This window comes from Theobroma cacao, chromosome 4, assembly GCF_053813885.1.
Source record: "Theobroma cacao isolate CCN51 chromosome 4, ASM5381388v1, whole genome shotgun sequence".
In the NCBI taxonomy this organism is placed as follows: Eukaryota; Viridiplantae; Streptophyta; class Magnoliopsida; order Malvales; family Malvaceae; genus Theobroma; species Theobroma cacao.
This window is the reverse complement of record NC_142642.1, coordinates 3,374,112-3,388,949: the sequence shown is the minus strand read 5'-3', so window position 1 is coordinate 3,388,949 and position 14,838 is coordinate 3,374,112. Positions and strand designations below refer to the sequence as shown.

The window sequence follows — 14,838 nt, the reverse complement described above, 5'->3', positions numbered from 1 at the left end:
AAAAAAAAGATGAAATTGAGTTGCTCCCCAAAAGGACCTGAAAGATCTCATAAAACTCCAAGACTGTTCCAGTTAAAGAAATGGGTTTTGTGAGAAAAAGGGTCTACAAAAGCACAGAGGAGAAGAATTAAAAAACAGAGGGTTTGGCCTTAATGGCGATGATAAGCATGTTCTGTGAGACACCCATGTTCATGATTATTCTCCAATCAAAGTTTCTTAACCCTGAATTCCATAAATTAACATTGTTGGTTTCTGGATAATCATATACAGTCCAAAGTTCTTCCATGTGACCAGGTCCCCAATCATCCATGATAACTAATAAGAGTAACTTAATTCTTACATGATTACTTAAACCATTTACAATATGATGATTAATCGATTTTATATACGAGGAATGCTTACGTTCCGTTTCATTGGTTTTTTCTATAAAAAAAATTAAAAATAAATAATAAAACTATTCATCAAACAAACCTTAATTCTCTTCCTAAATTTTTAATTATGTAGCAAAAATTCCACTCTTCATTATAAAATATGAACCATGAGGCTATCTTTGTAAAGTCATCCCTTTTAGATGATCCCACATGCCAATACATCAATTCTGTTATAAGATAACCTTTGCAATAATAATTTCATGATGTTGAACCATATTCATTCCCCCTTCAAAAGCATATCTATGTAGCCTTTTTATCCATTTTGTTTATAATTAATGATTCTAAATCTAATTAAAGTTTGGAAAGAGGGCCATGATGAGAAAAGCATTTTTTTTCAAGAAAAAAAATAGTATTAGATTTTATATACACACATATATATGTAATGATATTGTATGATTCTGCTACGAGGAAAATAAATGTCATGATTGATGGACCATGAGAGAAATTATATATCGTCACTTGCAAAGATTATCGAGGTGCTTCATAAGAGGAATTTCTTGTATTAATCATGTCATTTTAAGGTATGTATGTGTGTTTTTTTTTTTAAAAAAGGTTTGATTAAAAAAATATATACATCAATGCTGGTGATCAGCCATGTGCATCCAATTTGAGGATGAAATTAAATTCAATGATAAGAGACACATTCTTGGCTCTCTTGTCCAAACCTTCTTATAATTTGGAGCAATCTTCTAAAAGAATTGAACTCAAAAGGGAAACCATTTTGGGCTGCATGTGAAGATCCACATAAGCTCTGCCTTTTCCCAACAAAACAATTGAGTAGGCACTATGAACTTAACCATGGAATGCAAAAATGTAAATCAAATTTCTCCTTTGACTAAATGCCCCACGCCACAATCTTGACCTAAATTCACCAAACTTGATTGATTTAAAGAAATATAAATGTCCGAAATATTCGATAAAAGTAAAATAATAATTTTTAATGTATTAAATGAAGATATTATTTTAATGTATTCTAGATGTGTGTGAGTTGATTATATTCGAAAGTTTTAGTAAAGTTATAATGTCGTACTGATTCTGCAGTTAAGAAGTTCGTAATAACATAGAGCCGACATTTTATGTATCATTATCGAACTTCTTCTAAAACTCACTATTCTCCTTTAAAAAACAGTTGAAGGTCTTGACTAAGTATGCTTAGCGACCACAAGATGAAACAAAAACATGCTAAAATTGGGGAATGTTTTGTGTGTGTGTTTTTTTTTTCATTAAAAAAATAAGACTCCAATAACTCTCTAATCTTTAGCTAAGGGCTAGGACTAGGAATTTTGGATTCATTCAAGGTCAATAAACCTACAAAGACTTTTAACTTAAGGGGGAATCAGAAAGCACGTATTCTTCTTCGCTTTTAGCACAAGCAAAACCGGTGAAAGGGAAAGTTCCTTTGGGATTTGGAGTTTCTGTTTTGGATTTATTTTACCATATTGGGGTGATTTTCTAGACTTTTGTCTTCTTCCATGGATGAGTTTGATTAGGAAGACTTCCATCCTTTCCTAGTCAATGATTCTCCTTAATTTCTACCTAGGGTGTTTTACTAATTATATCTAGGCACGTCGTTTTATGATTTAATCTAGATCCGGTTAAAATTTAACTTACATCACATCTTAATCGAATTCAATTAAAATTTAATACATAATACTCGAATCTGATTATTAATATTTAAAAAAAAAATCCCGAATTCATTTCAAATATGCTAATTAAACATGTTTATATACACGAGTATGAAATTAATACTAAAATTAATCCGATAAAGAGAGAATTTCCTAATTTTATCGGTTAATAATGTATCTCATCTTTCAAAAAAAAAATGTATCTCAATGTCTTAATTTTAAACCCATTATTAGTGTGATGAAGACAAAAATAGAAAAAAAGAGGGTTGTAGCAACCAAGAAACAAAAACCCTTAGAACATGAAAATAATGTTGAAATTGTGGGGTCTGTTAATCGGAAAACATAAAATTATCCTTTACTCCCATATCCCATGTGCAGGCCAAAGTGGGAGGAGAGATTGCAACCCCTATTTTCATCAAATCATCCACCATTAATTATATATTTTGCCTTTAACATATCAATTATACTCTGTTACTGTTCCCTCCGAATTCTCTATCTTATCTTATCTTATTTTTTTTACAAGTTCAGCCGGCCCTTGCTTGGTACTACCCACGTGTCGGTGTCATCGGATTGAAAAGATTGACATGATGTTTAAAAAAGTTTACGAATTATTTTTATATTTTTATTTTAAATTAAATAAATTTTTATAATTAGTGATTAATTAATTATTATTAATCGAGATGTTATTTTCGTTTTATACTGTATAGTGCTAACGTGATATGTTGACATATCACAGTAAATGATAATGTGACATGCTTACATGATTATAACATCACTTTAGCGTCAAATAAGTATAAAATGACAAATAACGTTTTAATTAAATATAATTAATTAATAGTTAATAATAATAGTTTATATGATTTAAAATAAAAATATAAAGACTCGATTAAATACAATTGAAGAATAACAATTGATTTGAATTTTTTAAAAAATATTATGCCAAACAAATTCATTAAGATTGAATTTTAATCATATGGCAGGGATCTTGCTTTAATACTGATCAACAACTAATCATATAGAGAGGGAAATGGAAACCGTGAAAAATTGTTTGCCCACTATCAAAGGGTGAATATTTTTTGATTAAAACTGAATTAATTACATTAATTGAATAATTTTGGTTAAAACAGGTTGATTAATTCAGGTTTTTGGGGGTTAACTTGAAATTAAATGTAATTAAATTGATTCATTCAGTTGGTTTTTTATTTTAAAATGTTTTTCGATTAACTGAACTAACCGATTTAAAATTATAAGCATATAAGTAAGTATATTTTTATTTATATCTGTTGTCATATTTTAATATTTTTAATCATATTTGTTGAAATAATTTTAATGTTAATAAGCTTACAGTAATGTTAAGATCTTATAATTTAAATATATTTACATTATTATTAACATAGATAAAAAACGAAACTATGAAATTGTACTTTAGTCCAAAAACTTTTAATTATTTCGATTGCCGATCAAATTAACCTGTCTAATTCAATTAATTAACAAGTTAATAGATTAATACTTGATTTTCAATTAGTTTAGTTAAATTTTAAACAATATTTGATTAATTTGGTTATAAAAATTGTTTTAACTGAATTAACCAATTTAATTATTATTTTTTCTCTCACACTTGACCTGGTTGTTGGTGCAGTGTCAAACCTCGGATTACTCAATTAGAAAAGGGTTCAAACTTCCGAAGAAGATGTTGGCTTGAAAGTTGAATGGACGACACGAGGCGTTGTGTGCACGTGTCGGACCATGCCTTTTTCCGGGAATCTGGCACCCCTGTCTGCTCGGCTTTCCGTTCCAGTGGATCCATTAATGGGATCAAGTTGGAAATATGTCCTCTTTGTGCACAACAGCAGAAGCATCAAAGCAGGAGCTCTTTTCCACAATTTCCCCCTCCATGCCATTGCTGATATGCTTCTGTTTAGTCAAAGATCACCTTGCTTTCCTGCTTGCCCTCTCTTCAACCCCGAAAGCGTCTTGGATGATATAAGTAGTAATTAAATAATGGGGTTGTTGTAATGATAAGGATGTTCATCAGTTCCAATTAAAATTTTTTGGACATTACGTCGAACAAGATACTTGCTGTCCATTCTTTCTTTGTTGGTTCATGGTTGATAAACTGGAAAGTTTCTCAAGTTGCTTTATAGCAGGTTTTCTGCCTGATTAGTTTTATTGTCTGGATATATAAATATAATAAGAATTTATTTGTCAATCTATAAATTTTTAATTTTAAGTTAAATGGTCGTCTTAATAATTCAACATGATATCAGAATAAATACTCTCATCATTGTTATGCTTTGTAAAATTCTTGCGACGTAATAAGTCTTTGATTTTTAAATGTGTTAATATTAAAATGATAATAATCTCTTACTTATTGAATTAGAGGAATGTTAGGCGTATAAATACAACAATGACCTCTTTACTTGTAGTCAATTGATTTTAAAATAGATATCTCTTCTAAACGTTTGATAATTATCAATTTGAAATCAGTTTTAAAAATGTAATTTGTTAACTGCTCAATCTGATGATCAGAGTATCCTTGAGTTGAATGCCTGATGCAGACCCATTACAGGCCATGGAATGATGTTAGCCTGGGCCTGTTGGCCTTGAAAAGCCAACATGTTTTGGCTGTTTAGAGAACCAAGCCACAAACCGCAATTTCCTAAAATCAAAACGGGAGCCAAGAAATGGAAATGATTTTCACTAATTAATGACTAAACATTCTAAACCAGTACGGTGCTTCACAAATTTGATCTGTTAAAAAACGGAAGAAGTCACAGACATAATGGAGTTATAGAAAGCCTAGTTGCCCTCTTAGTAAAAGAGGCAGAGGATGACTATTACTAAGGTCGATGTCTCATGTCAATGGCAACCTTTTGAGAGGGATGTGCCACGGGGAGCTTATAGCACTCAAACCATGATGATGCTGGGCGTTGGAAGGTTTTACATAGCAATTTGCAGCCATGACTTGACAGTCTGCCACAACATCAGATACTGGAATGGATGGGGGCTCAACTATCTCCTCCTCCAGCTTGAGTTCTTCATCTTCTGCCATAACTCTCAGAAACTCCTCCAGTGCCCTACGCATCCAGTCGTATCGGCAGAGTCGGAAGGCCTCTTTTACATTTACCTGTAGAGGTAAAGATATGTTTCAGAAGAATTGAAACTGTTTCAGCAGCATGGTTAATTTGCAAGTATGATTTAGCATGCATTCCTGCAGCATGTACATCGGAAAGTACTGGAAACCTAGTAAACTAGTATTTGATTTTTAGATTTGGCAGTGGCATAACTCTGGTGTAAGTATGGTGTAGATTGTTTATGCAGTTGGCGTAACTTTTTCCCATACTAACCCAAATCCTATCTCGGTCTTTCTGCTCTGGCCAGATGTCAAGCTCCTCGGTCACCTCTAATGCAAACATGAACCCTCTGCAGCTTCCTTCCAGGGTGCAAAGGTCCTGCTTGCTCTTGCTTCTAAACTCCCATACTCCTAGAGGAATTTCCTGAACAAGAAGAAATTCAGCCTATCAGAATTGTTTAGAAGTGGTGATAAACGGATCAAATACCATATATCTCACATTTAACAAGTTGATATATATGAAACAGCAATTGTCAAAAAAGGCAGCTGTTGGGATAAATTAACAGAACCTACTCTTAATATTCCTCTAACTCCTGCTTCTTCTAAGGCTTCACGACATGCTGCTTCTGCAACAGTCTCGTCATCCTCCCATCCACCCTGACAACAACAAAAAGGTAGAGGAAACACTGATCAACTTTTCATTCCAAGGAATCTCAAATGTTACATGAGGTTTTGCCAAATAGCGTAAGGAAGAGATCAAGGGAAGCACATGTACCTTTGGGAAGACTAAATCACTACGATTTGGTGAAGAGATCATGAGAACTTCTATCCGGTTTTCCCTGTCAACATCCTTATCTTCCTCTGTCAACCTGTAGGGAATACATCTGTTGTAGGGCCAACACAAGTAATAAGCAAATTTGCTTCTCATAATTAACTAAAGGATCACATTGAAGATATGTTAGATATTGATTAGCTGAGACTCTTCATGCAGATCAGTTTTCCTTGAAACGTTTCAAGGTCAAATTAATTTTTCTTGATTCTCCAATTTCTGTTTGAAGCTACATGTGCATTTTTAGGTTGGTTCTTCATATAAGCCTGATGCCCCTTCAAAAGTTTAAAACTCAACTTGTCCTTTAATTGTATGTATACATCTACATCTTGAATTCTTGATGCTCGATTTTCTATCTGAAATCTACATGTTCACATGTTGGTTGCATACCCCATTTAAGCTTCATCAGAAGATTAGCAAGGTAAGTTCGACTGGTCAATGCCAGCTTTGGAAATGCCATGAAGATCAAATCATTCCATTCAATATTCATCATCCTAGTAAAAGAAAAAGAAGATTACATTTTGAGAACATCAACATCATCAAACTTCAAAGTCAACAATGTTGAGAGGGGACATGTTGAACATTGTTCAGGGTACTAACTGTAAGCTAATTGTTGAAAATGGTGGGATCGGATGCCTGGATGTTTCCGTTTCGATACAGAGCATTGTTTGAGGTTCAGCTATTTACCAAACGTTGCAGAACCTTAAACTGACCAATGACCATGGAACCAGAAGCCATTAGGTAAACCGACCTCTTTAACTAAAACCTCCTAGACAACCCTCCTGAAATTCTAAATTACCATAAAGGTAGCAATTAGAATACTAATATCGCTTTACCAATGAATCAAATCAATACAAAAAGATTATCTGCAACCTCCATTACTGCACTCTGCTCTGAACCTAAAGGACACAGCAAAATCATTTTAATGGAAGACCTTTCCAACATGAAAATCCTCCCTCCCCCTCTTCTTTCTCCCTTCTTCTGGAAGGAAAGGGCAGATCAGTTAACAGAGTGAACTGCATACCGTAATGAATTAACTTAGGAATTCAACGCATGGGACAAGATATAGATTATGCAAAACCTTGAATTTTGTGAGGTAAAGTAATAAATTTAAGAGGACATATTCTGACACTAAAATAGGAGAATATCTTCTCCTTGCTCATCGAATCAAAACGACACTTTTGAGAAATGTAAAGGAATTGACAAAGATAAATAGGATAAAGCCAAGCTTGGTACCTAGGCAGGCTGAATGTAATGCATGTCAAGCATGAAGAACAAGAATGACAAACTGAAACAAGAGAGCAGGAATTGAGAAGATGGAAGCAAAATTAAGGAGGGCTTACCCAGAAACAAGTCGAAAGTTATTCTCATCATACCGTTGGCGGTGTCTCCCTGTTCTTGCTAGGAAACCTGACATGATGATATTCTGCAAACGAACAGACATCATATTCATACCTAAAACTTCAAAGATATACAAATTAAATCCATCTACAACAAACACTAAAAGGAAATGATATATCTGTTATGAACATAAAATTCTGAAACCGAATGCATGATTATCATCCTCAGTCCTCACCCTTGGTACGGAGTCAGCAACCAATCAAACCCAAAGCCAAGAAAGAAGGAAGAAGCAGTGAGAAAGTTGAGAGCACCAAGAGGCAACGGTGGAGGTGGACTTTGAAGAAACAAAGGCAGCAGCAGCTTTCATAACCAGAAATGTCAAACGAGAAGCTGCAATCTATTTTTCAAACAATCATAATCCCACGATCAGAAGATTAAAAGCAAAAAAAAAAAAAAAACCCCAACACAAATCTTTCAAAGCATTTGTACGTCATAAACATATTACATATATATCTGTGTATAACTCTCTTTCTTTCTATCCTGTAGAACGAACCTTATCACTTATGGCTTTGACAGAAGCTACTTGTGACCAGGAAAAAAAAAGAAAATGATTGAAACCGAATAAAACAGTTTGTTTCTTCTCTATCTTTTCACTACGCAAATAAACGAAGGAACAGAGGAAGGAAACAATGGAAGGGAGCCAGAGATTTCCGCGGGGCCAGTGCAACTGTATGCCATTTATAATCACTGCCAACCTCCGCAGGCCCAGGGTCGTTATCACTTTTCTTTATATATTTCGTTAATTATTGTTTATGATATTACATAAAATAATGCTAATTAATAAATTAAGTTAAAAACGCCAAACTTCACCTACGTATTTTGTGATGTGATTTTTCCATACGGTACCCTATACTTTCTTTGATTTTTTTTCTCCAACTAATATTCAGTGAATTATTTCTGTTCCCATTAAATTATTGAATTATTAATTTTGTTTAATAAAATAATAAAAATATTTTTAATATAAATAATAAGTTAATTTTGAATCAAAAATATTTTAATAATTTTACTAAAAAAATTAACAACTTAATCTCCATAAAATTAGAAATTATCTACAAGATGCTGCTAATCAAAATAAAAGATATCCAATTAATATTGTAATTATTGATATGGAGGAAGTGAAAGGTAATGAAATTAAATTTAATAACAAGTTACACTTGAATATTTAATTTATTAATTGATATATGATTTATTTTTAAAGTAGGGTTTGAAATTTTTTTAATTAAAAAAATATTAATAAAAGCGCCATGGGGCTTTCCGAAATGTAAAAGAAGTCAACCAAATCAATAAAATTGGGTGTCTTTAGTGGTTGGATCTTTCTTGATTTTCTCCTCTTTTTATTTTTTTGGCACCACCCCCCTGCCCCCCCGCCCTTTTTTTTAATTATTCTGCCTTCCAAGAAAGTCTTCTTCACCAAAGTCATTATTATTATTAATGGTGTTATAAATACTTAATAATCTAATTGAATTCTAAGAGTAAATTTCAAGTCCAGATTCACCCCTTCACCACTTTGTCTGCCTCTGTCTCCGTGTAAAGATAACTTCATATGCCAACAAAACCATTTGTTTCTATTTCTTGAAAATCATAAGTCAATGGAAGCGTGCTTTGCATTGTTACTCTTAACCTAATTATATTAATTATACAAAAAAATAAACAAAATAGTTCTGATACCAAGTGCAGACTAAAGAATGAGATTATCTTATCGTAATCGTAACATAATTCTTATTTATTTAACGTATAATTTGTACTATTATTATAATTATGTTGTAATTAACTCAATCGTAACTCTAATTAAAAGATGCTTTAGGTTTACTACACTAAAACAAAGTAATTAAGGATGATGATCAACACAAAACATGATGCACAAAGGCAAAAGGGAGGACTAATTTAATCAGGAGTTAAAACTTTCCACAGTCAATGATGTGAAACAACATATGGAAAGAAAAGCAAAGTCGCTTTTGTCACAAAAAGATGTCAAAAAGAAAGGAAAAGATGAATTCCATTTAGGTTTTGGGAAGTCTCAAGTCTCATTTTTTGACCCTCTTACCTGTAATTTATGCCTACACATGGACAAATCAAATCAGAAAGTTAAGGCAGAAGCTGCTTTAGAAGAATGCTTTTCCTCTTTCTTTTGGCTGTGTGAATATGTATATATAAACAAATTAGCTTGTTAAGAACTTGCACATCTCAGTTAGAACAGAAGATCACTTAGCAATGAACGTTGCATGGGAACACCGCCTCCTTATATATATATGAATGGGATCTCTCACTTTTTTTGACTTGTAATTCATACATAATTAGTCTGACCCAGACTTCCATTCCAGCTGCTGCTCTTTGCATTAGTCTTCCATTTTGTTATGAAAAATTAATATTAATATATATATATATGTATGTATGTATGTATAATATATGATTTAATAGTAAGTGTGTGTATTCTTTTATCGAAAGAACTTGCAGGCCTAAGTTGAAGTGGGCAAAAGGGGAAGACGGTGATCATCCTAGCAAATAATTCCAAGAGGAAGCTTTCAGTCAAAGGTTAGTTACTTACATAATTTCATGCAATAAAAAAATATTATTTTTTGAAATAAAGAAAAATAACAGGTCCATGCCAATATTAAATGTGACAATGACATGATAGGATCCCCACATGCATGCCGACATAAATGTCTGATGCATTACGCATTATATGCATGTCACATGCTTATAATAATCCCTCCACCAACTTGGGCCGGCCATTATTAGATGAAAATGAAAAAATTAAATTGAATTGATCCAACTGATTGAATTAATGTTTTAAAAATAAATAGTATAAGTCATGAATTGCTTTATTCAAAATGAATTTTAATGAGATAAAACCTCGATATTAATACTTTGTATGTCGATGGATTTAAATGTTTAAATGAAAATTATTATTTTGAAAATGGTTAAATTGTCTAAAAATTATTTCCAGTTTATTAAGAAGGTTCAAACTAAATTGAAAATAAAAATTACCAAAAGAAAAAACCTAAATTTTTGGGTTGGTTTGGTGTGAGTTTTATCCTAAAACCAAACTAACCACACAATGCATAGTGGTACCCTCTGACCTCTAGACCCTAAGAGTCTTAGACCAAACCAATTTCAAATCATATGTATGCAATTGTAAGTCATAGAGCAATTAAAAATGAAGAAAAAAATGATGGAAGCATAGGCCAATACTGGGTGTGGTGGGGGGAGCCTAGTTTGACAAATGCTATATATAATTAATCTTGCAGATGGACTAAATCCATGAGTTCCAGGAAAAAGCATTAATGGCAGAATCATCTCCCATGTGGGGAAGCTTAATCAGTTTCTTCTTGTTAAGAAAACATGTGTTAGTTCCGACAAAGCTCACAATCTAAACTGAAAACCAGAAACTTAACTGCAAGGATTCCAACACAAATTTTTTTAGTTAGTTAAGATGTATTTTTTTCTATAAATGTTTAAAAGGATAATGTTTTAAAAAGTTCTTGAATTATTTTGAAAATTTAAATAAATTTTTATTTTTTTATTACGTTCAATAAAATTCTTACATTTTTAATTTAGATCAAATAGATCTAATGGTTGATTATTAATTATCATTAGTTAAAACATTTCCTGATATTTTAAATTTACGTGATGTTGACGTGATATTAATATGTAAGGTAAGGTAAAAATATTACATGATCATGTCATCATGTCACTTCATCATTCAATATTTTATGTTAGCACTATATAACATAATATGATAGAAAGTTGTTTTTAGTTATAAAAATTTATTTGGTTTAAAATAAAAATATAAGGATTTAATTTAATATAATTAAAAAAATTAATAATAATTTATTTAAATTTTCTTGAATTGTTTAAAATTTTTTATGTACAAATTATTTAAATATGAAAATTAATTTAATTTTTATTTACTTGAAATAAATCAATAAAGGGTCATAGGCAGAGTTTAGGGCATGCAAAGCATACGACGAGAGGCGAGAGAAGCCCTTTCCTAGCAAGTTGTAAGTAAATTTGTCCCTTTGTTTAGGTTGTTGGGTTCTTTCTTTTCAATAATGTCTGTTCCAAATGCTTGAGAATCTTTTCTTGCTAACCAAACGTGGCTTAATTGGTCGGAATTTCAGCAAGTCTCCTTATCGTTCTAACAAGTGGCCGCTTCGCCGGAATAATTTTAATCACGTTTTTCTTTTCTTTTCTTTTTTGGTTTTCCAAATCTTTTATGTATTTTTATCTGAAAAGCAAAAAGCTGTTCATTAGACGACAATAAAATTTTAGTTGTGAAATCGAGATATTGAAATTTTATTTTATTTTATTAAGTATTGAGTATTATGATATGATAAATGAGGTTTTTTAAAGTTAATTATAAATAATATGTATAAAAATAATTATTTTTTAATTCAAAATTTTAATATATTTTTAAATAAAAAACTGTTAATTTATTAATTAAAAATCGAATGTCCCATAACCATTGTACCATGGTATTGAGTACATAATTTCCTTCACATCACCAATTCATTACTGGCGAGCTCGGTATCTATGCGTCACCCGTGATCGAGCATAGGAATCTATAGCCCAATTTGACACTGCATTCCCTATCCTTACTATTGTACCACACTAATTGGTCTTCCAGTCTCCTTATACTTAATGGTAGTGATAAAATAAGATTACTTTCATATGGAGGAAAGTATTCTCTTATTTGTTCTTCATCCTAGGTTATTTGATCTTCAATTACATAGTCACTCACCTTGGTGGATTCTGTCACCCTTTCATCACAAGTCAGAATTGGCCTGCGTATATCATAAGGTATCCAATTACACCATCTAGCCAAAACTTTCCTCCTATCACCAACCCTTCAACAAGATCCTCTACTAATAAGGAATTGGCTTTCTCTAAGACTGCACCGCAAGTAATTGGGTTAGACCCCATAGGTGCATTTGAAAAACTTGTTTTAGGGAAATAACGAGCTTTTAATGCCTTAAAAGCAAGCATATCCTTTTGTAACTGTAACCTCCATCCTTGCTTAACGAACATTGCAAAATTAAATCCCTAAAACCCATTCCTCCAAAATGCTTCAATGAACACATAAATCGCTAGTTCTTCGAATGAATCTTATAAGTTGTATCATTTCCTCCTCACCAAAACTTAGCAATAGCTGAATCGATTTCTCTACGAAAACCATCTAGTAACTGAAATAGCTCATGACATAAGTGGGTATTGCTTGTGCCACAATCTTAATTAAGACTTCTCTACCAGCTATAGAAATAATTTATTTTTTCGATTAGAGATTTGTTTCAGCACTTTCTCCTTAACATAGATAAATATTTGTTTTTTCGAACCTCAACATATAAGGGGCATTCCAAGATACTTCCCTCCCCATTGATCTCTCTGTGCACATAAGATCTAACTGACTATATCAACATCAACAGCACTTGTATTTTTGTTAAATAAAACTGCAGATTTCTCAAAAAAAAATTTTTGGCCTGATGCATTCTCATACCAAACAAATAAATTTTTGAGATTCATCACCTCTGGAGCTTGTACTTTCCCAAATAGCATACTATCAGCGAAGACTAAATGGGAGACATTTGGGCCACCTCTACTCACTTGCATCCCAAAGATACTTTTATTGGCTTTAGCAGCAGATAACAAACAAGATAAGGCTTAAAAGATTATGACAAATAAAAAAGGATACAACGAATCACTTTGTCTCAATCCTTGGGAAGGCACAATCATTTCCCCCAAAATCCCATTAATTAAAACTGAAAAAGTCACAGACGATATACACCGTATGACCATCTGTAAACACTAAAATTATAACAAAATGAGAAACAAAAAAAATGAATAAAAATAAAAGATTAAAAAAAATTGAAAAAACAAAAGGGGTAGAGGGAGTGGTAAGGTAGTGGGAGCGTGCCTCCCCTTCAACCGAGTATAAAGGGGGCACTGTAGTACCCATCCGAAAGAGGCCAAAACCTGCAAGCCAAAAAAAAAAAAAAGCAACCAGAGACCAAAAAGTCTTAGCTTTCTAACAACCTCCAACAATCCACAAAAATAAAAAAATATACTAGAAATAGACAAAAAAAATTCAAAAATACACACAGTGAGGGAGGGGATTTTTGGGGTTCATTTTTTTCTTTTGGGGGCTCGGGTTTACGCAGGCAGGAGAAGAGTGAGAGAGAGGAAGCTCAACCGTCGCGCCACCAGATCCGGCGTAGGTAAGAGAGGGGAGACACCCGATCGGCGCCAAAGGGATTGGAAGCCGACAAAGTGCAGGAGAAGAGTGAGAGAGAGGAAGCCCGACCGTCGCGCCACCAGATCCGGCGCAGGGAAGAGAGGGGAGACACTCGATCGGCGCCAAGGGGGTTGAAAGTCGGCAAAGCGTAGGGAAGAGAGGGGAGACACTCGATCGACGCCAAGGGGGTTGGAAGCTGGCAAAGCGCAGGGAAGAGAGGAGAGAGTTTTGCTGCCGACCGTCCCGCCACCAGATCCGGCGCAGGGAAGAGAGGGGAGACACCCGATTGGCGCCAAGAGGGTTGGAGGCCGACAAAGTGCAAGTAAGAGAGAAATGTGGGATTTTTAGAGAGAGAAGAGAGAGTCCGACCGACTAGAGAGAGAAGGAAGGGAGAAAATGAAGAAAAATGAAAAAAAAAAAGGATTTTATAGTTAGGGTACAAGGGCTCAAAACTATGTCGTTTTGCAATTAATCAAGAAGCCCTTCCAAAGCTTTGAAACGACGTTGTTTTGCCACTTGGAGGCTACTGGGCAGGGAACCAAATAGTGGGCTTTGGAGCAGACCACGGGTCAGGTCCAGCGGTAGTTTGGGCTAGCTAAGCCTGATCAGGTAAAGGGCCTTATTTTTTTTATGGATCTGTGATGGACTGGTTGTTTTGGGGCAAGCCCATCATTTTTTATTAAGATTGGTATTTAGTAAAATTAAATGGTTTGAGCATGATATTTACAATCCTTTCAATAATATTTTAGAGGATTTTAAAGGATTTAAATTGATAGAAAAATGTGAAACAATAATTTTAATAATAGAAGGTAGTAAAAAAGATTTAATTATTTTTTTAATCATCACTACAAATCCTTTGTTTTGGACAATATTAATAGTTTTAATAGTATATTAAGTGAGCCTTAAGGTACCGTAATATTAACCATGGAAAGAATACAAAATTGTACCGATGATGGGATGATTGGTCGGAGACGCGAGAAGTCGTAATCTCCGGCTAATTTTCTCTAGGTTCGAAATCCGAATTAAGGCTCCACCAGTACGATGGGAGGGCCTCGATTTCGAGATCCCAAAATTTTTAAATAAAGAATTTGACTATACAAAAAAATTAATTACTTAATAAAAATAATAAATAAATAACAATAGATAAAAAAGAGAGGATAAAAATAATAAATAAAAAAATAATTCAAATATATAATAAAATAATAAATTTATAAAAAATGCAATATAAATAACAATTAAATAATAATAAA

General features: G+C 33.0%; 1 protein-coding gene across 2 annotated transcripts; it reads right to left on the bottom strand.

Annotated features, from left to right (window-relative positions):
* Positions 1-4,741: 4,741 nt before the first annotated feature.
* Positions 4,742-8,014, bottom strand: NUDX13 (nudix hydrolase homolog 13). 2 transcript variants are annotated; one of them, XM_018119657.2, is made up of 7 exons: positions 7,853-8,014; positions 7,535-7,696; positions 7,302-7,384; positions 5,905-6,013; positions 5,703-5,786; positions 5,404-5,553; positions 4,742-5,183 (listed from the first exon to the last, which is right to left on the bottom strand). In XM_018119657.2, exons 3-7 carry the CDS (start codon positions 7,373-7,375, stop codon positions 4,911-4,913), a joined length of 690 nt encoding a protein of 229 aa, XP_017975146.1. In that variant the 5' UTR covers positions 7,376-7,384; positions 7,535-7,696; positions 7,853-8,014; the 3' UTR covers positions 4,742-4,910. The 2 variants fall into 2 exon arrangements, with proteins under 2 accessions (XP_017975146.1, XP_088662152.1); XM_088806026.1 differs by having other exon boundaries at positions 5,905-5,998.
* Between the last annotated feature and the right edge of the window lie 6,824 nt (positions 8,015-14,838).

Bases quoted from the DNA above. Each gene is read 5' to 3' on its own strand.
- NUDX13 (XM_018119657.2), bottom strand. From the start codon at position 7,375: ATGTCAGGTTTCCTAGCAAGAACAGGGAGACACCGCCAACGGTATGAT. The intron at 5,554-5,702 runs GTAGGTTCTGTT...CTTCTTGTTCAG, and splicing joins GAGTTAGAGGAATATTAAGA to GAAATTCCTCTAGGAGTATG. The intron at 5,184-5,403 runs GTTAGTATGGGA...TTACCTCTACAG, and splicing joins AAGACCGAGATAGGATTTGG to GTAAATGTAAAAGAGGCCTT.